Consider the following 25,641-nt stretch of genomic DNA (forward strand, 5'->3'; position numbering starts at 1 on the left):
ATGTCAAGATGGCCATGGTTAGTCGCAAAACCTTAAGATGAAGTTTTAAAAGAAACAAATAATTAGCAATGCATGCGCAAAACCATTAAACAAACAGAATCAAAATGAGGGTGAGAATATGTTTATTATATTAAATGAAACACAAAAATGTTCACATTAAATGACCGTTTTCCACTGGGACACATTAAATGATTTCAAGGTAGCCAGTATTTTATTAACTTACTCACAATGGAGATTGTCCAATAATATATATTATATACTTCCACTCACAATTGGCCCTCCAAAAGGAAAGGTCCAGGCATGAACCAAACCAGGCACGGTTTCGTACAGCTTAATGGATTTCCTAAGGACATTTAAGAATCTAATCGAATACTTTTTTTTAATAAACAAATTTATCGATGTAATTCAAGGCATTGAAGGAGACACTGACAAAAAAAAACATATAACGAATATTATAACATGTACAATGTTTAGATACAGGTAATGTAATTATAAAACAATTTATATATCATGTATTACCAGCCACATTTTTGGTATATGTAACCATCAAATGGTCTGCTTTAAAAAAAGGTTAATTTCAAAATATTGACTGAAGATCTGTAGCTATAAAACTCTGCTTTTTAAATGTTGGAACTGAACTGAATGCAAATCAAGCTACACTGAGTCTAACCAAGGATAGAAACCTGTAAATCATCAAGCTGATAGCAGCTACTTGGTAGTAAAACTAATTGATTCAACTCTCCTCCACACATTTCTATGAGCATTTTGGTACTTTGTATCTGAATATTCCTCCCAGATTATGTGATAAGTTACATATCAACCGCAGTTACACAGTACTTTGCAGTACTTTTCATTACACATTTGAAGATATGTTGCCTATTTAATATGTCACTGTTTAATTTGTAATACATAGCAAAGAATAAGTATCACACAATAATACTAATAATAATAATAATAATAAAATTAATAAAGAAATGAGAAATCTATATCATACAACAATCTCACAAAGGGGCTTATAAAATGTAGGCATAAACATTACGATACAATATTTATACAGTAGGAAAATTACAGATTAAAATCACACCTTGCCTACTGATTTATGAACCACCCTTTGCTACTAATCAATCACCATTTTGGGGCTGAACAATCTTTTAGTGCTTTCCAGGGTCAATGTTCTGTCGATCCCTTTTTCCAAGCCCAGCTGCTGTCGGATCTGCTGTAAACAGACACTTGTTTTGCCAGCAAACTGATCATGATCCACCAGAACAGTTGCTTCCTATTCCACTAAATGTCTGTCTAGTCATCCTCTGAAAGAGTCGGCAATCCCCTGCTTCCGAGTCCATGTCTTGAACCACAACTCTTACTAATGTTATACTATTAGCATCAGATAGCGGCTACATGGGTCGTGTGCAAGCTGAGATTGAACTCGAGGGCACCTCTAGTGGAAAGTGGACAACACTAGTGTCGAGTCAGTGACTCGGTACCTCATTTTTCCTCTAGAAAAGCACAACCCACATTCTTCCTTCTATTAGCACAGATCAGCCCTTCGATTACTGCTGCTTGGATTCAGACAAGTATAACTACCCTACTTCAAACCGCTTACTGGAATGTCAGCAGCAAAAGTTTTTATCTGGTGATAAAGAGCAGCAGCAGCTTACCTGCATTCTCTGGGGGGGGGCGTGCTGCCTCCCCAGGGCCTCTCGTACCACGCTGCTGTGGACAGGGCGGCTGCCAGGGAAAGCCCTGATGTTGGAATAAAGAAAGTCAGGGAAAGGCCACCTAAAGGCAGCATTTTGCGGAGATGGAGGCGGCTTGTCTTACTGGTTGGAAGGCCTGGAAATCCCGGCCGAGCTGAGTGCTGAGGTTGGGCATTCTGGGCGGAAACTGAACAGGCCAGGCCTCGAAACCTTGGTGACCGGGCTGCACAAACGGGCCGCAGTAGGGGGGGCTCAGGGGGCCGTTTGCCGAATTAGATGTAGGATCAGAGGTGTGTCTTTCATGCTGACCCTGCACAAAAATAAAGAAAAAATCACAAAAAAATAACGGAGGAAGCATTACACATTACTAACTTACCAGCATGAACAAACACGCTCAGTACTGTGCTATGCAAGTGTACAGGTTTTACTTTAGCAGCATTAATATGAATGTTTAAAATGGCACTGAGCAGCCGAGAAACCAGCCACAAGGAGGCACTGATGGTTAAAGCAGCCACTACAGCACGCCCACCAAACACATGCCGACAGACTGGGCTGGACATTCACCGCAAAAGGCCATTGTGACGACAAACAAGCACAGCAGAGTTCTTATAACTCAGGTTTAAATCATCGGTCGACATGCATACCTGTTTGAGTTGCATATGCAGTCTTTCTAGCTTACATCGCTCTGTGCGTTCTCTCTGACACTCACTCTGAGCTTGGTGCAGCTACAGACGGAGATACACAGCAGAAGAGGGACAAAACAGACTTCAAACAGCAGCTCTGACACTACGTGGTGCACAGAGGGGCAAAATGAATTACAAAATGATTGTGGGCAACACTTCAAGATATATGCATTTTCAAGAGTATACTACACGAAAGGTACCGTTTTTCCACAGAAACACAAATTCTCATCGCAGCGCTACTGACTAGTGTCGAATATCCAACGCTGAAGGATAAAAATAAAAATCAATGGCCAATATAAGCAAAGAACAGAGAAATACAACACTGTAAATATATTTTTAAATGGTTTTAAATGAAAAGATTTAAGGAGATTAAACACACCTTGTGATGTGAAATGAAAGTGAAGTAAAACAACTGGAATTTTAAAGAAATTTCAATTTCTTTTACTTTGAACATGTAGTGTAATGACAGGAGGGATCTTTGGGGCAGGATTTTAACCCCGAGACTCAATCCAAAAATAGGCACATAGCCAAAGGGCATTTCAAGATATTTTCCCTGGTTCTCAATCTGTACATTTAATTCACAGTTGAAGCCATGTCAACCTTCATAGCTAAAACACAAACCACAAAATTACACAGTTATGGCCACTGGAAATGCTTAGGGCATCATATCATTCTATTCCAACATTATGATGTTCTTCTCATTTTTAAACATCTCAAAGCGTATGATTTTTCTTCCAGTAACTCAATTTAACTGGTGACCAAGGATGAATTGCAGTAGCAGAACCAACCTGATTGGTTAGATTGGTGATCTGAACCTGAAGCCTGTCCAGCTGCCGTCTCAGGTCCTCCTTCTCCTCATTCATGCGCTCTCTGTCACTGCGCTCCTTCTGGAAGTCCTCCTCAAAGATCTTCACCTGAGGCCCACAAAGAGGAGAAGCCACAGATGCCAAACTGTACACAGAGCCGAGTTCCAGGTCAACACAGAAAACATTATGCTAATTGTGGCTGTGTTACAGCTAATGCTGGTCGGTCAGTCAGTCCTACATCGGTGGTTTGGGAACATTTTGGTTTCCCAATAAAATTACACCAGCACCAGAGAGCGAGAGGGAATGCGAGAGACCAAGACTGTCGAGCTTGGATATGTTTCTGAAAACATCCAATAAGCTATTTGAGATGACAGCAGAGTCCATGTACGACAAGAGCAAAGCCTCCGCGACCCAGAAGGATAAGCGGTTTGGAAAAGGGATGGATGGATGGATAATAATGGCTATTCATTGCCTTTGGTTTACAATGATTCCTAATCACGTTTGTGGTCGGCATTTTAATAATAAAAATAATATTAATAATTTCAATATGAATTGTTTATCCTACTCTACTGAAGTTTAAGTGAACCCAAAGCAGAACCGTGAATGTCGCGTACCATTACGGACCATTATGGATAGTCAATATATTATATACCCCAACTCTGAAATTTCCATGCTTATTCGTCATTTTATATTAACACTAGGGGTGTAATGGTACATATATATGATAATATCGCAAATACTCCAGCACCAGTAACTATCTGGTTCACATTCCAAAATAGGTGGCGGTAATGATCCTTAACGTTGGTTTCCACCCTCCAAAAAATAACCTTGCCCCTTTTAGTCTACTTAAGCGCAAGGGCACTGAGATACTACATACTTTGCTTACATATGTTGTGAGGATGCAACAGTACTCGGTAAAATACTGAACCGTTCGGTCCGGCCTGCACGGTCCAATACGCCCTTATGGGCCACGGGATATCTGTTTGCGATCCATTTTGAAATTGGTGCTTACTGCTCAACAGGCTACTGTTAAGCAGTAAGTGCCAATGGGCTTACTGTCCAATCATAGTGTCCAATACTTATGTCAAATCACTGTTGTGAACCCACCCACTCACCCCCTCTCACACTGTTGTAACTGGAGCTGAGCTGGAAGTGCAGCTCGCACACAGATGCAGAGAAAAAGAAAACCATCAGGCCTGGCCAGCAGTAGCGGAGGAGCTGAGAGACAAAGGTTCGAAGCAGCACCGGCTTCATTCAAATCTCCGCTGTGGGATCATTTCGGTTTTGCTGTTGAATACGACGACGAGGGAGTGTAAGCATCCTGATATAACGCTTCCTGAACACAGGACAGTCGAGCGACTCGAAAAGGTAAAGCTACTGCGTGGCGAGTGTCAGATACCACATCATCTGGGGGGGGGGCTACACAGTGGTGGTGGTGGTTGAAGTGGCTCCCCATTCGTTCTGTGAAGTGCTTTGGTGGTCTTAAAAAGAACTATACAAATGTAACATTCATTCATAAATTAAACGTTTTAAATTGAAATGCCTATTCATCTGCAGAGATCACTAGTATAATATAACAACTAAAAAATGCAGATTTATATACAAAGTTAGACAGACAGAGAGACTCCCTCCATTGTATTCCAGGTGATCAGTTGACAACTAATGTCCATACAATACTATTTGAGTTGAATCATGGGCATTTTATAGTATTTTGCTGCTGACAATTTGAACAGCACTAGAATATGGCAGATGTACTATATAGTGTACTGTTCAGGGAATAGGGAGCAATTTTGAATACAGCTGATGTCATGGATAGTCAAGGTGCCACTGGAATGACTGTAAAATTACAGACATGATGGTAAGTGCTGTGAATAACACAGGGATGGTAAGAATGCTCAGCGTTTTTTTCTGTCAGAATAAAAATCAGTTCACCAGGCTTGTTAAAATGATGATTCGACAGAAACTCTTACGCAGCATTTATGTCAAAGGAAAGCTGACTGAAGACCAGGTTTGCCCGCGTCATAAATACCTGCTCTGTCAACACTGTGATCTGGGTCAGCAGGTCCTGACGCCGCAGGTTCGACGCACCCTCAGTCTGATTCCCGAAAAATGGCTGCTGCGTGGAATTTGGGGAGTGCAGGTTGAGGGCCTCTTCCAGAGCCTGTGGCAGAGCATCCACCCCCCCACAAGAAGATAATCACAAATAGGGCATGCTTAGAATTCACTGTTCCATTATGCTTAGTGACTATAGCACCACAAATTAAATCTGCTCTGGCTTCGGACACAAACAGTATTCTTTACTCCTCCTAAATGCAGCCTTTGATAGGGTTGGTCATGTTACTGGATTACATAGACTGGACATAGATTGGAATTTGATGCTGGGTTGTGTGCAAGGAAGTTGTTTAAGTTTGTTTTTAAGTTGTTTGATTTGACTAATCAATATCAATATGCTCAAGTGCTGAATAATTCTACTCCAATGTCAATGTTCCCAGAGTACCACAGATATCGGGTCTAGGTCCTTGATACTTTTCTTTACATGCTGCCATTAGGTAACATCATGAGAAAACAATGTTAATTATCACTCCTATGCTGACAACGCCCAAATCATCCATTTCAGTTACGCCTAATGACACTGCATCTGTTGTCACTTTAGCTAATTGCTTTAACAAACCTGGATGACTGAAACCTTTTTATGAGCAAGTGCACAGAGAACCAAAGTCCTGTTGTTTGGAGGCAAGTCCACAGATTGGAATGCTATAATCTCTGCACTCTGCTCCAAAGGGCCGAACTTTTCCTTCAGCAGCTCGGCCCGTAACCTAGGCGTCATCTTAGACACAAGCCTCTTATTCAAATCACATGTGGATGCAGTATCGAAGGTGCGCTTCCTACAGCTACATAACTTTGCCAAACGACGACGATTCCTTGCTATTCAAGACACTGAGAGACTAATACATGCCTTTGTATACAGTAGGTTAGACTACTGTAATGCTGTGTTATCTGGGAGCACACACACTGCACATTAAACACCTTACAGCGTATTCAAAATGTACCAACTCAAATTATAACCAGGAGCAGGAAGTATGAACGCAGAACCCCTGCTCTTAGTTCTCTGCACTGGCTTCCTGCTGGGTACTTGGAAGTCAGTCCTGAACCCAAGATCTAGATCTTACATATAAGGCACTTAAAGGTTTAGCACCTGCCTACCTGACAGATTTACAAGCCGCATCGTCCAATCAGATCACATAACACAGTGTAACTATGGCTGCAGGTGCTGCTATACATGCCGTTTTTTACCCACTATGCTTTGTCCATTAATGTGTCAACACATGTTCTGCCCATCCATGCTCTCTGCCTCTCTTCCCACATGTCTGGAGGTTGCCCGGGGGGGTGGGCATCTGAGCTGGAGTCCTGGCTCAGTCCCATGGAGGGGTGACATCGTGGATGTGACTTAGGATCTTTAGCATTGTGGGTACAGACTTCAATCTGCCACCCTACACAGTCCAGTGTGGAAAAATGACTCACTGAGTCTCTTTGGCTTTGACCTTGACCACAGTTCACACCCTGCTTTTAGCAAGCCAGCCCACTCTTTTTCTGTAATGTTAGGGGGGCGGGGGTGGTAGGGCAGTCAGTTGACCTTGGACCCGCAGAGGTTATTTCTGTCTTTACTTGGGAGTTTTTGGTTCCTCTCCTCTGTTGTCTTCTGGCTCTCTTTTCATTGTCTTCCCTTTTCTCTGTTTTTGTATAATTCTGTTTTAATCAGAGTTTGGTAATTCAGGTCCAGAGAGTAAAGTCCAGACTGGGATTTTGTTTCAACCAACCAATTGAATACTCTGTGACTCTTTATGCTCAACTGATTAGTTGAAATAAAATCCCGGTCTGGACTTCACTCTCTGGACCTGAATTAGCCAACACTGGTCTTAACGATGGTGTGATGCATTACAACACACTCCTGTAAAGCGCCTTGGGGCAACTCTGACTTTTATATAGCGCCTTTCACAACAAATTAAATATTCCCTCATTGAACTCTAAATCTGAACGACACGATAATGCAAAGATGAGAGGTAAATATATTTATTTCTTTAAATTGCATGGGTGAGAATAACTGGTGTACTGAGGAGACATGGGCTGGGAGAGGGCACACATACCCGGTTAAGGCGCTGAATCTCTTTGTCTTGGTACTCTCTCTGCTTACTCAAAGGCATCAGCTGATCCTGGAGATAACGCACCTTGTGCTTCAGCTCGCAGGTTTCAGAGGTCAGACACTCCTTCTCCCCCTTAAACAAAGACACGGTCCGCGTGACACATCGGCAAACACGTCAGTCCAAAGGCATTATCCTGTAATCACTCCATGTTAAGTCAAAAGAGTAGCTGGGAAATCACAATAGCAAAACAGGGTATTTCTTCTCGTTATTAAAAGAAAAACTAAAAAAAAGACAAGGAATCTTAGGTCAACCCCAGGAAAGTACCCAAGATCCTGATCTCCACATACAAATAGCAGTAATTAACTAAACCAGAAACCAAAAATATACACAAAGAATTGGCTAGTTAGAAATTTCATTAATTATTTGGAAGAGAACATTGAAAGTGATTCCCAATTCTCTGAAAAGGCTGAATTAAGCAGGAAAATGTACATCGCAATATAAATACAACTATACAGCTATCTTGCTTGTATAAACAGAATGAGATGTTACCAGGCTAGTGCACCAGACAGACCTGCACATTTTCGATCTTGGATTTGGCCAGAAGCAGCTTCTTGTCGTAGTCGCGCTGCCTCTGCTCCCGGTCCGCCTCCAACTCCGCAACGCTCTTCTGGGAGTCTGCCAGACGCTGTCTTAGCTCTGTGATCTGGGATGGAGTGCGATATATGCTAAAACAATCAATCACTTACTGATCAATACGAGCAGGGCACACTGATAGGCAAAAAAAAAGGTGTATTTTCAGAAGTCTCATTTTCAGAAAGTTTATTAGGTTGTTTGACATACACACGACTCGCACCCAAGTAAAAAGGCAATCATAAGGGTATTTGCACACTGGGGCTACACGTACATGCTGCTGAATGACGCAAAAGGATGTGCAGAAAGTAACTGCTTTTTTTTTTTTGTTTAACTGAATCAATTATAGAACATCACTGCCACATTTACAATGGCATACAGCTCTGGACAGCCCCGACTGAACCACAGCAGGAAGACCGAGGGTACTGCAGAGATAAGGGAAATTCTGCACAAGGTATGACATGGACCTGTGGCAAGGCCTGTGGTTGTCATGTCTGCACTCTTTGCGATGTGGTGGATTGTACCATTTCCTCTTGTAGCAGGTACAGGCTTCAGGGCGTGAACAAAATGTACCAGAAAGATCGTCCCCTCAGCTTTGACTGCTAGTTGCTAACGTCATTAACCAATAATGTATACGAACCAGCTAAACATATAAAGGTCAGTGCCGCATAAACAACCTTGTCCAAACCTATAATGCGGCAAGCAAGACCAAACCTATCATGTGACAAGCAAGATGCTGCGTTAGTTTCTCAGCCTGTGGCAGAGAACATAAAATGCGATGTGCGTAACACGAGAAACACGAAACAAATTAACCAACGTGGTAACATTTTTACCTTTTGTTCATACTGCAGCTTCATCGAATTCCACTGTATGTCCCACTGCTTGTTCACCTCAAGAACCTGCAAAGAGGAAAAAAAGGTCTTTGTCGACTGAACAATGGTACCAAGCACATTCACATAAATCTGGGAGACAAAACATGCAGTTTTGAGTGTGGGGGGGTCCCTTACATCCTTTCTCTGTTTCTCCAGCAGCTTGATCTTCTTCTCATATACTTCTGGGTCACATGCCTTGGGTGGGGCCTTCTCTACAGCTTTGCCACTCTGAGGAAATGGAAAACAACACTAAACATTCACTTTGTAGACTGGTTCCAAAGCATCTTGACATGACTCACAAAATTTATTGAAATGTTTTCTATTCAAATCACAACACATTTTCAACCCTAAATAACAAATGACCATTCAAATACTAAAAAAATAATTGAAATACAATTGACCATGTTGTTTGAAACACAGCTTTAATGTAGCCATTTATGAAGTAAAATATGTAGGTTCAGCTTTACAAAAGAAAAATCCTTCATCTTAGTACTTAAACTACCATTTTCAAGAGCATCAATGTTACCATAAAAAACTACCGATCAGTTAAATTGCTGTTTGTGTTTCTAGTGACTGATCAAAAACAAATGAAGCAAAAATATTTTTAAAATGCGTTGATTTCCACCCATTACCATAAAAACTTTGAGCCTTAATTACTTTTATGTAAATTGTATGACATTAGTTGCATATTATGCAGTCACAGTCACACACAAATACAAAAATACACACACACTATTTGGCCAGAAGTATGCAGACAAAAGCTTATCCAATACCTCATGCCGAAATCAAGGGAATTAATATGAATTTGGCTGTTTCCTGATAGAACACCCTCTATTGGGAAGGCTTTCTATTACATATTGGATCATTGCTGGTAGGATGTGCTGCCAATTAGGTTGTGAATTGATGATGGGTGATCAGGTCTATTTCTGTGAGCCTGTGAGGCCGACCGCTTCACAGCTTAACTCACTACCAACTGTTTCTACTTCCTGATCATTTCACTTGTGGCTGACCTGGGTGGCACTAGAAGGGCAGAAATTTGGCAAACTTGCTGGAAAACTGGCATCCTATAATAAGTGTACAACCTCCATTTTGGCTGCCAGTGTTCGTTTCTGACACATGGATTAATTATATACCCGTGTTGGCAATCAGAGTCACAAACCATCCAGCTTACCTGCTGAGCAATGGTCATCTCCATCTTGGTTCCAGCAGGTTCCGGTTTAACCACCTCCTGTTTGCTTCCCTGCTGCTGACTTGCCATTGGTTCACTAGTGACCGTTCCAGTGACCAACTTCTTCAGCTTCAGGTTTTCCTGCCTGCAATAATAAAACAGTGAAATCAAAAGTAAAAACTATATCACAATGTTTATATTGCAAAAAATACCCTGAACATCACAGTCCGACTGCAATTATGCAAGTGAAACGTTGCCGACTTTCCAGGGGAGGGGGGTGATAACTATCCCACAAAAAGACCCTGTGAGACCCACGTAGGAACCATGCCACACACCATAAAGAAGGGGGGGAAATTTCAAGACATTCAAGACAAGAAACAGCAAAGTTAGATTGAATTCTCACTTTTGGACAAATTCCTTTCAGCAACACACAAAAAGAAAGAGTATAAACTGGCATTTACCTGAGCTGTTCCAAGTCCTGATTTCTATACTGCAGGTCATCTTCCATTTTCTTCCGAAGTTCATTGTTTTCATGTCTCAGCTGTTCACACAGAGTCTGCAAAATACCAAATATTAGACAGCCCCGATAAACCCCCCGCCCCATATGCACACTATTTTGTTTTAAAATTTCATATTCCAGAAACTTTTTAAACTTCATAAAGAATTTTTTTTTTTGGACAAGAGCATATATGAGAAATTAACCATGTCACCATTTAAGAGCAACATCTGGCAATCACATTTAAATAGGTGGAGTAAACAGCAAACATTCCAATAAACAAACATATTGGGGGGGGGGGCACAGAATGTTTTGATGCAGCAGACCCAGATAAAGAGCAAAAATAAACACTGTGATAAGCGGCTGAACCACTTCAATAAAGGAAATTTACTCAATTAACAGCCAGTGCTGGTTTAAAACCAGCAGCAGCACAGACAGAGAAGCCAGCAATTTGCAGGACAAGCGGTTGCCGACTAACAAAACACACACATTCCACGGTAAACGATATGCAGCCAAGATGTTTAGCATTAACATAAATACAAAAATACACATTAAATGTATGGTATTTAAAGCATGCTGGTGACTGCATAATTAATCTTGCTGACCAACCCCACAGCATCAAATCATGCGATGTGTGGAAATGATGATCACCGCTCATACAGCGTCGTATTGCTAAAAACGACAGATTCTGTCGACTACGTTTGAAGTGTACGGTCAGCAGGCAGATTATTTACTCCACCTATTGTAGAATGTGTATAATGCCATTCAAATTCTAGTCCTAGAATACAACCCCAGGACAACTTCAGGTTTTTGATTAAACTTAAGAAAACAATGTCTAATATTTAGCCAAATAAAAGTATTTTATGGCACAATTACTGAAGAAAAAAATAAATAAATCCACCAGTTCCACCAAAATACGATTCACCCAAAATAAACATCGTTCAACACTGACAAATGACTACTTTTAAACTAAACCTTGCGGCTATTGTGTCCACCACACAGAATTATTTCTGGATCCAACTCAAGATCTCATGCAGCAGGGACCTGGCTCTCACCTGCAGGAGGGAGGTCCTCTGCTCGTTCTTCTGCACTTTGGAGGAGAGGCGATTGAACTCCAGTGCCATACGGCCGAGGTGGGCCAACAGTTGGTTGGGGTTGGACTCTTGGGTAAACACACTGAAGGAACTCTCCAGCTTCTGCAGCTGGCTGGCAAGCTCCAGAGCATCTTGTGGCGGCTGCATCATGGCCTGTACAAACAGGGTAAACAGCTGGGTAAACAGCACATCCCAAATGCTGATGGCTGCACACGTACCTCTCCTTTATAACAAGGCCTAATCACTAAAACTTGATACGAATTCAATTATTTAATCCCAATAATTGCTCGGTGCCATTTTACATGACACTCTCTAATATAAACTTGACTTTGTGTGAAATGTGCCTACAGGGTAATAAATTATTCACAAGTTGCATAATTTTGCAGCAGCTGATAGAGTAGTCATGATAAGCATGCACAGCAGGGCTACTTGATCTATTGACAGATCTCATCCAGAGTTACAGATAGCCTTACTCAGGAGGTGTAAGCCACAAGGCACGAGTACACCCTGTACAAGATGCCAGGGTTGCACATAAATGCACAGAATCATGCACGACAGGCAACTTAGAGAGGTCAATTAACCTAACTGGCTTAGGGCTGCACGAGAAAACCAGAGGGACCCACACAAGAAGAACATGCAAACTACACACAGAGCAGAAGTGGAATCTCAGCCCTGGAAGTATGAGGCAACACTGTTAACCTGTGGCATACTGGGCCTTTTTTTAAATAAATATTTTCCTCCGTTTTACATTGGGTTCCATACGGTTCGGCTGGCACTGTCCTATGTGCTGGTGGTCCATGCTGTCCTGTTTTGGCACGTTAGTAGTCTACTAAATCCATTATGGTTCGATCATGAAATACCGCCTCAAAAAAATTCACAGCAAGGACAGAAATTCTACCTCCCACCAGGTAACTAGCGCTATTGAGTCTGCAGAGTAACATACTGCAGAGTAACATACTGGCAAAAATGTTTCAATCAACAGCTGACAAGAAGCACACTGACAGAAATCGAAACCCATAAGCTGAAAGATTCTCACGATCATCTCAATACCTTCCATTATGAGAGGAAAAAAACCTAAGCCTTTAGACTTTAATGTGCAGCGTTGGTTCTGTTCAAAATGACGAACAGGGGACCTCCCCGGTGCCCCATCAGTCAAGGTAAGGTGCGTACTATTGGGGATACAGGTTAGAAAATAAAAAAATTTGCCCAAGTTCAATAGACTGGGTTAGACTCTTCTTCACTGTTACACATCGACACCTGGTATCTGGGTGCCATCTGTGTGCCATTACAATGTCGACAGAGTTGTGGGCAGAACAAAAAGACAGCACTCTCCTCCACGCCGGTCACCTTTCTCCTTGAAGCGTGTACAATAAACACAGCAAAGTAGGCACACGTGTCTATGAAGGCGCATGCTAATGATCCATACAGAGCAGGGACCCAAAGAGGGGCAAAGCACTGGAGAAATAGGGTGAACAGCTATTCCAGAAAGAAAGGACAGAACTTAGGGTGATGTCTGAACATTTAGGATAAGCAATATGACAACTTCATGTGCTTCATAAACACAATGGCTCATCATTTCACTACACTGATTCGTGCTTGCTCAACTTAACTGATGTATGCACTAAGGTGAAACTTAACATAGTTAAAGACGTTTCCATCAAAGCGATACCAATATAGAGCACAAGTGTAACCATAAGACAACAGCTATCACACTGGCTAAAAACAAGAATCCACACAATAATGTTATCGACTTAGGTCACAAGAGGACCTGATGTTTCATGAAAGTGTCTTTCAGCTCAAAGACTAAATCAAATACAATAGAAACCGTAATTGACAACTCACAGACTTGTCCTCAGCAGCACAATGCTTTTCTTCCAGATTTACAACTTCAAACTCAGACGAGCCTTCCTGCAATTAAAACTCTAGTTAAAAGCGTCATGCCTGCAGTTTTAAGTATTTCAACTTTCAAAGTTAATTTCAAAATGTATTAGTACATATAAAGACATTTAAGTTTTTTTCCATTGATGTAAATCAGTTTCACACTCACAGAAGACCAACATCAGTTCTATGTAACCTATTACAATGTAAAGACACTTACATTGGAATCGGGGCGCGACATCCTCTCTGTCGGCGATTTTTGACTTTCTATCAGTGAAATATTTGATGGCCCATGATCACTATGAGCTGAAGCGATAAAAAGTTAAGCAACCGTTACCCCTTCATTAAATTTAATTTAACCAAACAAATGCAGTATAAGGGCTCATTAAGCAATCAAAATATACTTGAAAACAAAATCCACAAACTAAAAAGGTGTAAAATTTAAATTTTGAAGGATTTATAGAATTTGAACCACGTATATAACTTGTTACATGGACAAAGATCTCTTTTTAAAAACAAAACTAATAAAGATTATCAGCATAGAATATTTTGTTTAACATCTGCAAAATAGCTCCTTGATAGAAAGATCATATACCATGGGCTTCTGCCTGAGCTGGGAGCCCCATGCCTGAAGAAAAGCTGGATGTGGAAGACCTCAGTGCTTCATTGTCTCTCACGAGCTCCTCCACTCTTTGACGGAGTTTAGACGCCTCTGTCTGAGATTCTTCCAGAAGGTCCCCTGGAATTAATAAGCAAGTAAAAAACACCCTTATTACAGAGTGGAATATATTTTCCTCATTAGAATGTCAATAATCTAATTTCAAAAGTTACTCCAGTTCATTTTAAATAGACTGTTTAAAGAATTATAAAATTAAAGCAGAATTAGATTTTGCATGAGAAACACTGCCAACATGCAGCCAGAATTCTACAATCAAGACAAAATGAGTGTCAACATTCTTATTTGTACGCAAGTAGTCTATAAGCTACCTCTCTCAGTCCTGCCGTCTGAAGCATTCAAATCAATAAACAAATGACCCCTGGCCACTCTGAACCATTGCTTATTACTGTGCTGAGCACAAAAGCATTTCAGGGGCACAATTCCTTGTTAAAGTTTTATGATCATCCCATGCCACTCATCTGCAGTACAGCTTTAATTTTTCAATACTTCCCATCTCCAAAGAAAGATAGATAATGGGTAGCTAGCTTAAACTTTCAGCTTCAGTGATACCTTCAGCTCTCTAAATGTTCAAGGCACATGGGCAATTCTTTGCTGAACATACCACACACACATTATTACCACAGACTGGTGAAAAGAATTCAAATTACAAGCAAGCAACATGTAGCAGATAAGACAGGGTTCATGTCACATGATTTAGCATTAGGAATAGCTACAGACTTTTATTCATAGAGCTGTAAAAGCTGGGTTTCTGACTACAAACATCATCTATTGTAAAAGTCCTTAACCTTTTCACCTTGTGCCAAAGACAGCCATAATATGCATGAATATCACTGCTCCTATTTGAGGAAGCAGCTTAGGAAATGAGCAGGACTGTGGTACCTAGGCTTTTCAGGCCCTTCATCCTCTCCCTCAGCACACTGTTCTCCTCCAGTAGCTGCTGGTAGCTAATATTGCTGCCCTCGTCCTTGGCCTGGGCCTCATTCCCACCTGGGTCGTAGATCCGATAGGGGCCCTTTCCTTCCATCCAGACAGCTTCACTTACCAAGCACTGCACATTGCACAAAGAAAAGAGACAAGGAAGAAATGTAAGGCAGGAACTCGATTGAGAGGCATCATTCCATCAACCTGAAAGTGAAAACTCTGCTCTATTGTGCAGTACTGTTCAAAATGGGAACACACACTATACTACATTATGGAGGCACAGAGATAGCAAGATGTTAATCTGTTTCAAGGAAAATCCAATTCCAAATGTTTAAATGTTTTCAAATGTTAGGTTAGGAACTCCTTTTAGTAAAAATCCATCTAAATATAAACCCAAGTCTCCGTTTTTTGCTGTGGATATAAACATAGAATCCAAAATGTATCATTCATGAGATACTATTAGTCATGTTAAAGGTGTTTAAAATTGATCAACTATGGCAAAGACGCCTATGCCTAATAATGAAAGAATAGGTATTATGCAACTTCATAGCTGTAGGCAAAGCTGTTATGACATTCTAGATTTTCCAGACAAGGACTGCACAAAAACAAAATATCCAAAATATGCGGGGCGGTATGTGATTGGTCAGGACTATGTGCCCATGATCAGAATATTGTCAGTTCAAGTCCCAGATCCCAGGACTTGCAGAGTGATTTCACTGCTGGGCCATTCAACAAGACCCTAACCCCAATTACTCCAGATAGCAGTTAACCCTGATTTAAAAAAAATAAAATAAAATAAAAGCATCTGCTAGATGAATGCAAATGCAAGACTGGCTCACAAAGTACCTAGTACCCCTATATTCCTATACCCCTATAGCCTCTAAACCTGTACAGAAATGTAAGAGCCTATTGGACAAATTTCCCCAACTGAAGACATTTTTGCTCTTTAAAAAAAAAAAGCTTGGAAGTGCCAAAGCAGTTCATTAATTCTCATAGTCTATCAAACTGCAGCTCCGCGTGACGCATCGACACCCAGATTTAAATCAACCACACCCCACAGAACAATGAAGGAAGAACAATAACAGACTCCATGACAGGCCAAAGGGCTTCTCACATAAGTATAAAAACCTCCCTTCCAGAAAAAAGTAACACAGACCCAAACCTGGAAAACCATTCCTTCCATAATTATACACGGCTACAAACAAACGTAATGATGGGAGTTTGAATTACATAGCAGCTAGCAGGGAAAAAAAAACTTCCAGAAGTGAAATCAAATCCAGAAAGCTGCCAGCATCCCCAGCCTATGAAGAACAATCCGATTTATATAAGTAAAACTAGCCCATTTACACTGGTGTGCCATGACTCTGCAGCATTGACCAACACCTTCAGTCAAGGTTTAATTAAAGGGAAGCTCACACACACATCTACGGTTTCTGTTTCACTCGCCACCCAGTGACATAACCTTTTTTTAATTCCCTCCGTGAGGTACATGTGTTGGGGAATTTTCTTGCTTACACATGTTCCTATTTTGATCCGGTTCTTTTTGGGAACAAAGGTGGACTACAGGACAACTTCCCCTAATGGACAGCAGTTAGGGTTAATAGTAGAATTAAGTTTAAAATAACATGCATGATACACCAACTATGACAGTTTATACATAAATTAAATACTCAAAAATCGATTCTTTAACAACATTATTCTATCTATACCATGATAATTTCTCTGACATGAACATAAGTAAAATACCTAATTTTAACTACTTTTGTACTGTGAAACCAGAAATAAATGTCTATGCTTCAAATGGGAGTAAAGTAGATACAAATGGATAATTAGATGCCAGAAAGACAAAATGCAGACAATCAGGTTGTGCTGAATTATATTTGGAATAAAAAATGTGATTACACAGCTGCAGTCGAACCCAGCAAATCCATAAAGTCACTTAAGCTGCAAATGTTCCAAAACTCCACTGCCATGTGAAGCCATGTCACAAAAACATATTCAGGTATTAGAAATTCTCCTTACAGGCTAGACGCAAACTATAAAAAGTATTGTTATTTGTAACATAAAGCAATTCTCATGCCATAGAGTTTACCAAAACAAAAAATCTGTGTGACATGTTACACCAACAAAGTTGTGAGCGAGGGAGAACTGTCTTCACCTTACAAAATAGATATTAGCAGACTGAATTCCTGAAAACTAATCTACTAAAATTACAACTGAAAGTAATTTACACATTTGAAAAAAATGCAGTGTGTACTTGTTTCATTACTACATTTGACATTTGGAATTACCCTGTGTTACTGGTGCAGCCCATAGCTATTACATTGAACTTTTTACGCAATGCACCCCAATGACACACAAAAGTCTCAAATTAATCAGGTTAATATTCAGTCCCTGGGACAATTTAACTGGCGGCCAAGAGAGTATGTACCAAAATTCTAAGCCTTTGATCAACCCATTTTAACAAACAGCGTATCCAGCAGGGATGGTGGGAATCTAAAGTCTTTTGTGAAAAGCAGGACTAGAAAGACAGTTCATGAAAAAAAATCAAACACACACACACACACACACAGACAAGGGCACACCTTTTGACGCTGGTCGCATGGTGACTGACTGGTTAGCTCTGGTGCTTCACACCCCCAAGCTCAGGGGTTTAAATCCCCCCATGAAACCGTTAGTACGGAGTTTGCACGTTTTCCCAACCCAAAGACATGCAGTTAGGCTAAAGGTGCCACTGAATTGTCCTGTGACAGATCTGCATCCTGTGCCCAGCCTCACAACCTCTACTCCCTGACATAAGCCCCAAGTTCCCCCTTGATACTGACTAGGATAAGTGAGTAGAAGGTGGATGGATAAACTTATACGTATAGTTTACTCTTTTGTCCTTGATTTTTTTGCACCAAGAGTATCTAGGACATTCACTTGAACGGTCCATGTTAATGCAAAAAAAAATAAAAAAAATCCTCAGTAATTGGGACACAGAGTGAGAATTACACTTCTGCCCCATACATACATAGGCACTACCAGATATCCTAAAAATAAACTGCACATTTAGCTTCATCTGTACTGATAATACTGCCTTACATGAAGTTGTGGCTTTAATTTGAGGCCAGTAGTTTGGACAATACCATACATTTTCCTCAATGACCAATTAACAAACTCTTTATACATATAGACGCACACAATACTTACAAAAACAGTTTTGGCATGAAAAAAAACATTACGTAGAAAATAATCATGTTTATGCTTTAACTTTCTCCAAAACAATACAGTTCTCTGACAAAATAAGTTTACAATTTGAAAGACTTTGGGGAGGGGAGGGGGGGGGGGATAGAGAAAAAAAAATGACTTAATCATGATGGGAAATGATTAATGCACGTACAGTGGTGAAGTTGTGACTGTGTTGGTTCCTACCACATCCCCATCAACTTCTCTGAATTTCCATTCATAGGAATTTACAATCCTGATGATCCAGACCAGAATAAGCGCTTGGAAGATAGATGGACGGTAATTTACAATTCAAAGAACACTATTTGAATGACGATATTTATGGGGGTTTCAGCAAAGTTATTTTTGGCCTTATTTGACTATGGATACTTGACACACTAATATCACTAACTGTTAAGACCTTTGTCATTGCTGTAAAATATGAAATCATACTTCCCATTATGGAATAACTACTAATCATCAAAATTCAGAGTTTCCAGTCTATCGACAGCATTGTTTAGACCATGAAGGCAAACGCTACCACTACATCAATGCCATTAAAGCGAGCAGGGGACAGCTGTGAACTTTAAATATGATTACAAAATGATCCTGTAAATCTTAATTAGACAAGATCAGTTAGAATCCATTTTAGCTTAGCTACATGCCAGCTGGTGACCGTAGCAGAATACTATTATGCAACATTTCACTTTCACCAGATAATACTTGTAGTATAGATGATATTCAGGTAAACCTGATATTTAATTTCTTTACACAAATTAGACGTTGTCCCATATCGGACCCTATTATTAAAGCTACATGCACATACATTTACCATACATACGGCAAAATAGTACTAAGGTTTGAATTATTACGTTTAAATAACCAAACAGACATAAGAACACAGGAAATTTACAAACGAGTGGAGGTCATTCGGCCCATCAAGCTCGTTTGGGGACCAACTAATAGCTCAGTTGTTAAAATCTTATCTAGTTCTGATTTAAAGGAACCCAAGGTTTTAGCTTGCACTACACCAGCAGGAAGACTAGTCTATACTATTCCATACTAAACAGGAAGATTATTCCATACTCATAATAAACACTATTCCATATACGCAATAATATTATTACAAAATCTAGATTAAGAGAACAAACCACAGTGACGAAAATATCTGACGTGTCGCTTTTTGTCTCAACAGCGCAAGATTCAGATATAACTCAGCTTTAAAACGGCCGGTTGATCCCACTACAGCTTCCACACATAGCCTACAACCGAAATAGACACAAACACCATCAACCACCACCATAAAACAAAAACGCCTCGGTGACAGACACCAACCTGACTCCTTAAGGTTTTGTTTTACGGAAGCCACTGCCATATTAGTTAAACTCGAACCGGCTTACAAACCAATTGATGCAGTTGTAATACTCAATTCGGTTGTACAGGCACACAAAACGAAAATGGAAACAGACAACAACACAGCACATTTTTCAGTCAGTTCAAGCACACACCAAGCCTAGCTAGCTAACGAGCTAAGGCTTTGCAAGCTAACATCACCCAGGCTAATGGCTGGCGTTTCTCAGCCCGCTAACGAAACGGTACACAGCTTTCATTTATAAAACACCGTCGTTAGCGAAGACGGCTCACGGAGGAGGGAAAAAAAAACCTGTACATGTTTAAAAGGATAAAGGCTGTGGCGTACTCACAGACAGACAGTCGAGCTCGGTTGTCCGGGAGATTGCGGAAGTGGCGCTCCGTGTTGTAACATGGGAAATTCCACCAATACATAAACACTTGTGGCTGACAGGCGAGCGAGCCAATGCAGGGCGCAGCGTCACCGTTATCGCTCTGCTTTCCCCCCCCCCCCCCCCGCGCTCTTAAAGGGGACGGCGGCCTATTTTCGACGGCGCAGTGCGAACGCCGCTCGTGCCTTAAAGACGCGTGAGTGCTCCCTAGTAACGGAATGGTCCGTGATTATAATTCACGCTCCCTAAAACGCACGTTTTAAGTGGTGCATAAAAAAAAAAACTGTCTGCATGTATTTGCTGTCTGTTGGATTTGCACTACATTTCGCGAATCAGCCAGTGAGTTTACAGATCTCGAAAGCAAACTGCTTGGCATTAAAAAGGAACAAAGGACTCGCTACAGGCTGGGAGATACTAATGGTTATCAAGTACATATACTCGTGCTTTTTATGAACATCATGCACAGTAAAACAGAATTTTTTTTTTTTGGATTTAATCCGGATCGTGAAATGAGTATGCGGAAAACACTGGGAAAAAGATTCTGATTAAAATTATTATCAAGTTGTGCTTATTGTATGGATTATGCCATTGGACAGCATATATTGATAGATTTCGGCCTAACGCTTCGGTGTTTTGTTTATGACACGTCAGCTTTGTGAATTTCGTTTTATTAACATCATCGTATGAATACAGTTCTATGAATTTGTGTTAGGCATATGTCATTTTCGGTAATAGTATATGACGTAAGACAATCTGTTTTAGCGGTTGAAACAAATGTGTCTACTATGTTCTTGAGCATAATTGGAGTCAGAGTAAACAAATGCCTGTTCAGTTGTTCAACATCCGACTCAACTGAATAACGGGAATATTCAAAAATGCAAAATGTGATTTATTTTTTGTCATGCATTTTTGAAACATATCTATCAAAAACACATTTTGAAAAACAAAGAAATCAATATAATATGCAGTACAGTGTGAAAACAAGAGTTGTTTTTCACATGATATTTCCCAATACCAAGCGATCGTTTAGAGAGCCAGCCAATTCAATAGAATGACTAAGAGGAAATTGAGTGATGAAACTTGATAAGGACAATGAACTTTGTGGAACTGAAAATGACCGTTAGGCTATGCATGGGGAATCAGTGACAATGGTCAGATGGAAGCCTGTACTTAGACAAAAGCCGAATGCTGTGTGAGAACAACATCAATATCAGACAGTGGATTATTTTCTGATTTTAGAAGAGCAAGGATAATAGGAATTGGACATCCCTCAATCTCTACATTTTGGCTTTTTCTTTACATTCTTTGAGTTTATGTTTCAGGTATCTCGTGGTCCTTGGACAAGGCAAGAAATGTTCTGACAACATGCCTTCATCCAAAGCAAAAGGAGCGGACTGTATGGATTTTTAACCATCCGTTGCTCCATCTTTTGTAACTTTTTATTCAGTATAAACTATGTTAATCCCTTCCATTTAACAAGTTAATAATTTTAAGTTCTTTATTAAACGTAAATAATGATTACTTTGTGAATCTATGCATTGAGGCTATTGTCTGGCCATTATCATGGCCTAACAATATTGAAAAGTTTTTTATGATTTATTGGCAGTGTTCTGTGCATGTACTGTGATGTTTGTTTGCTGAATAATATAGTGGGCTGGTGTTTTCGTTTGACTAGAAGGAAATCGTCTTTGTAACACTGGCTTTGACAGCTACACAGAAGAAGGCTAGCAGTTTGATTTCAAGCTATATAGGAACACGATCGGTGTGGCGTATTACAACTGCACACATATATAAAGGCAAAATCATTTTGGAGTCAATTTCCTAGCACATCACTGAGTATTCTCCTAGACAAATAATTGTTTTTGATATTATCCTTGTTGCAGGAAGGCTTGTAGGTAGTGCCATTTTCCTTGGTATACTCAGTTTTTTCAAATCTTAATATAAGCTGTTTTTGACAAACCACATTATAATTTCCTCATTAACTGGTACTATAGCACTGAACCAGTATATTGACTGACCTCTACGCAACATCATTTAGAAATGTTAAATAAGAATAATTAATCAACATTGGATATTTATTGAGGAACCATGAGCTTGCTGTCAGAATACAGGCATTTCTCCCCAGTTTCCTTTCTCTCTTTTAAATTCACTTAATTTCTTAATCACCGTCTTCCCTGAAAACAGGCAGTGGGTAGGAGGCAGTACAGAGTATATCAAACATCATCCAGTGTTTCTAGGAAAACATTATGCTAAATATTTACATTTTAAAACAGAATATAATATAGAAGACAAGACAGATGTAATATTCACATATCTTTTTATGATATAAAATACATGGAGAACTGCACTTCCTGTATATTTTTTGCAAATTTGGATTACTAGCACCAAAATAATAAAGGTATTTCTTAAGTTCCACAAAATGAGCTTGGGGATCTCCTGCTTCTTATATCTACTTCCTGTTGTTACATAGAAACTGTCATACTTCCTCTATAAGTATTTATACTCTATGCCTGATCTGATTTTGCATCCAGTAATTGATCTTGGGAAAGAAGTATGTGACTGAGCACAATACAGAATTCAATAGAATAGGAATAGGATTAGGGATATATTAAATTGCTGTGGTATAGGTAGTGATGGCCATTTTATTTCAGAATTCTTATTCCTTTTATTTTTATATGTTATAATAAATTGTAGCCATGGGTGTTCCATTGTGTCATATGTACTCAAAAAATACATAAAAAAGCATCAAAAGAAGACATACTTATTCTCTTTGGTATGCAAGCTTTTGATTACTGTAAAAAAAAACTCTTTCTATCATTTTTAAACATCTCCACAATACTGACATCTTGTGATACCAAAGCAAAATTATCATACATGCAATAACAAGTAATTATTCATGCACTCTATACTACTCTAACAATATTACCATAATGCTTAAAATAAGAAAAGCTTAGAGAGAATAAAATTTACATAAAGATTTAATAATTATACTTAATTTGTATTATACGACTAAAGTCAATAATTTCAGTTGTTTTTGTGATCATTTTCATAATCTTTATAGAAATTTACTTGATGGCAGAGAAAGTTTTTTGGCTTACTGGATATGCAATGAGTATTATGTTAGAAATTCAGTGCAATCCATGGACAATGAAATCAGCAGCCTTTAAGATTATAGCTTCGCATTCCTTTCCTTTTATGGCAATTACTCATTTTCAATAGCATATAAATATAGGTATATATGGTAAGTAGAATAATGGACAGGTGAAAAATAATGTCTTTAAGATTCTAGGTTAACATTTTTTTTCACAGCTCATCCAAATCTAAGTCTCAGTTCAAGAACAAAAGAGAGTAGAACGCTAGTTTTAAATGGAAAATGTCAGCCAGAATGGGCTACAAATCAGTCCTTTGATCAGACATTTTCTTTTTTTTTTCATATATCAGCCCCTACAAGACATTTAATGGACACAACACAGAGGAAGGATTGCCATATATGAAACAGGTAGGGAGGACGTACAACACATCAAACAAGCCAAACAACGCTTTAGCAAGATTAAACAACCAAGAAAACATGCAAATTGAACCAAGTAGTATTAAATGCATAGAAATACAAGAATACTAACTCACCTATATATTATGTCCCTACACACAACGTATTTTATACAGAAAGGAAAGGGTTTGGGGGGAAGCTATTTAGCAATGCCTTTATACAGACTGGGGAATTCCCACGAAGAAAGCCTAGATATTTTCAGCCTGAGAAAAGGGGCTTGGTAGCAGGCCAGCAACTCTTCCTCGTTGAATATTGTCCGTAAAACTGAATCATACATTCTTGCATTTCTTCTGGGTGTTTCTTCATAATGTGTGATAAACAGTTTGCAGTAAGTTGAAAATGCGATGCTAACTGTTTGCATTGCTTATGCATTATCAAGAATGAATCATAAGTTTACTCTTTGGGTTTGTCTAATGTTTTTGATGGGTATATTACCTTTCCTAGCTAGTTACTTATTATAGTTGCAAGTGTAAATTGGTATGTATATATGCAAAACCTGTGCAGAAAACCTGTTAGAATACTTTCTGTTTTGTTTATGTTGTGCTTTTGGACAGGAAGCTGCAGATATGACAGACATTGAAGACGGGGCCTTGGATTGATGCACTGTAGGGGATTTCCTCACCCTGCTGCTTCTCTCTCTCTCTCTCTCTCTGTGTGTGTGTGTATGTGTGTGTTGACCAAATGTTCCCCACAACGTAATAAAAACCTGTTATTTTGACATTGTGGGGACCATTTTTCAGGTACCCACAAAGATCTGTGAATGCAATCAAAAAACTGAAAACGCCAAAAATCTTGTATTTTGTTTGGTTACTTATGGTTAAGGTTAGGATTGGGTAGGGGTTAAGGTCATCATATTGGGATCAGAGTTTTCCCCATAAAAATGAATGGAGAGTCCCCACAAAGATATAATTACAAACCTCTGTCTGTGTATGTGTGTGTGTGTTTAGGCTATTTACAATTCAAAATGGGCCTAAACCCAAACACAACAGCTCTGTTGCACACACAGATGAGACACAGGCATTCAGCCATATATTGTGACAAGGCCCTTGTCTGACCTTGCTGATAGGTGGGGAATGAAATGGAAGAAATGCAGCAAATTATGCAAACCAGCAGGAAGTCTTGTTATTCTGTTCACCCTGTATGTTTTCAGTGTTTTGACACCAACACGATCAAACCACAGAAAGTCATCTGCAATTTTCTCACTAGCTACTGAATTCCATTGATGGATTGTGCAGCTGATTTAACCACGTTTGAGATTTTATATGCTGTTGATATATAATGCTAATGTTACATAAATAAGACTGAAACCATGAGACAGAAATAGTCGCTCCACATATTGATTTGCCAGTTTGAACCAGTTTTCATTAGGGCGAAAACAACATCGCAACCTAGTGCAAACATTTCCAATGACCTTAATGAGTGGGATAAAAACAAACAACTAGATAAATGAGATTAACGAGCACAAGTCTTCGTTAATGTCAGTATCTTTCCACAACATATCATCACAATATTATGGTTTCCATGGTTCTGATACTCTTAAAGTGATCGTTATCAGCACAAAATGTGCTCCGAGTGCATGCCAGTTTTATTCAGGTGCACAAACAATGACATGGCCATGCAGCTAAAGGTAAAGCCCCTGCAAACACCATAGAACATTAACAGAAAAACCAAAAACCAGAAAATACTTTTATGTTGCTTTATACAGACATATGCATTGCAATGGTTTAAACTGTTGGGATTCCCTCAAAAGTAATCCTGTGAATATGACGTGAAGGATAGACTAATCCGTTTATTAAACTAGATCAAATAGATAATAGTGGGTTTGTTAAAATTCAAAACACCATAAATTACACGCACATATTATAACCTTACACTGTAATCTAACACCTCAATTTTGGTTCCTGGTCATAATGGAAAACAAAATTCTTAATTTAAAGTCACAATCATATTTGTCCTGTTTTTGCTTTGCTTTGGGTGCTTACAATGGAGGGCTCGGTCCAGATTAAATGGTATTTCGGTCTAGACATGACAAATTACATCCTGTATTGGTTAAAAACGGAACACAGTACTTTATTTTCC

The 25,641-nt window shown here is 39.5% G+C and overlaps 1 protein-coding gene and 1 long non-coding RNA gene across 6 annotated transcripts; one reads left to right on the forward strand and one right to left on the reverse strand.

Annotated features, from left to right (window-relative positions):
• Positions 1-105: 105 nt before the first annotated feature.
• tnip1 (TNFAIP3 interacting protein 1) lies at positions 106-23,773 on the reverse strand. 5 transcript variants are annotated; one of them, XM_023819542.2, is made up of 18 exons: positions 23,640-23,773; positions 15,025-15,193; positions 14,062-14,205; positions 13,687-13,772; positions 13,431-13,496; positions 11,550-11,741; positions 10,460-10,554; positions 10,002-10,143; positions 8,966-9,079; positions 8,792-8,857; positions 7,900-8,031; positions 7,332-7,460; positions 5,216-5,347; positions 3,169-3,294; positions 2,342-2,422; positions 1,822-2,007; positions 1,659-1,743; positions 106-1,216 (listed from the first exon to the last, which is right to left on the reverse strand). In XM_023819542.2, exons 2-18 carry the CDS (start codon positions 15,167-15,169, stop codon positions 1,152-1,154), a joined length of 1,986 nt encoding a protein of 661 aa, XP_023675310.2. In that variant the 5' UTR covers positions 15,170-15,193; positions 23,640-23,773; the 3' UTR covers positions 106-1,151. The 5 variants fall into 5 exon arrangements, with proteins under 5 accessions (XP_023675310.2, XP_023675313.2, XP_023675312.2 ...); XM_023819545.2 differs by lacking the exon at positions 23,640-23,773 and adding an exon at positions 19,977-20,132 and having other exon boundaries at positions 106-1,213; positions 8,966-9,058; XM_023819544.2 differs by lacking the exon at positions 23,640-23,773 and adding an exon at positions 19,977-20,132 and having other exon boundaries at positions 8,966-9,058.
• LOC111847927 (uncharacterized) lies at positions 20,171-24,280 on the forward strand. Its single transcript, XR_002839194.2, has 2 exons — positions 20,171-23,514; positions 24,117-24,280. It is a non-coding gene; the product is annotated as an uncharacterized lncRNA (long non-coding RNA).
• Positions 24,281-25,641: the final 1,361 nt, after the last annotated feature.

Source organism: Paramormyrops kingsleyae, chromosome 10 (genome assembly GCF_048594095.1).
Source record: "Paramormyrops kingsleyae isolate MSU_618 chromosome 10, PKINGS_0.4, whole genome shotgun sequence".
Lineage (NCBI taxonomy): Eukaryota > Metazoa > Chordata > Actinopteri > Osteoglossiformes > Mormyridae > Paramormyrops > Paramormyrops kingsleyae.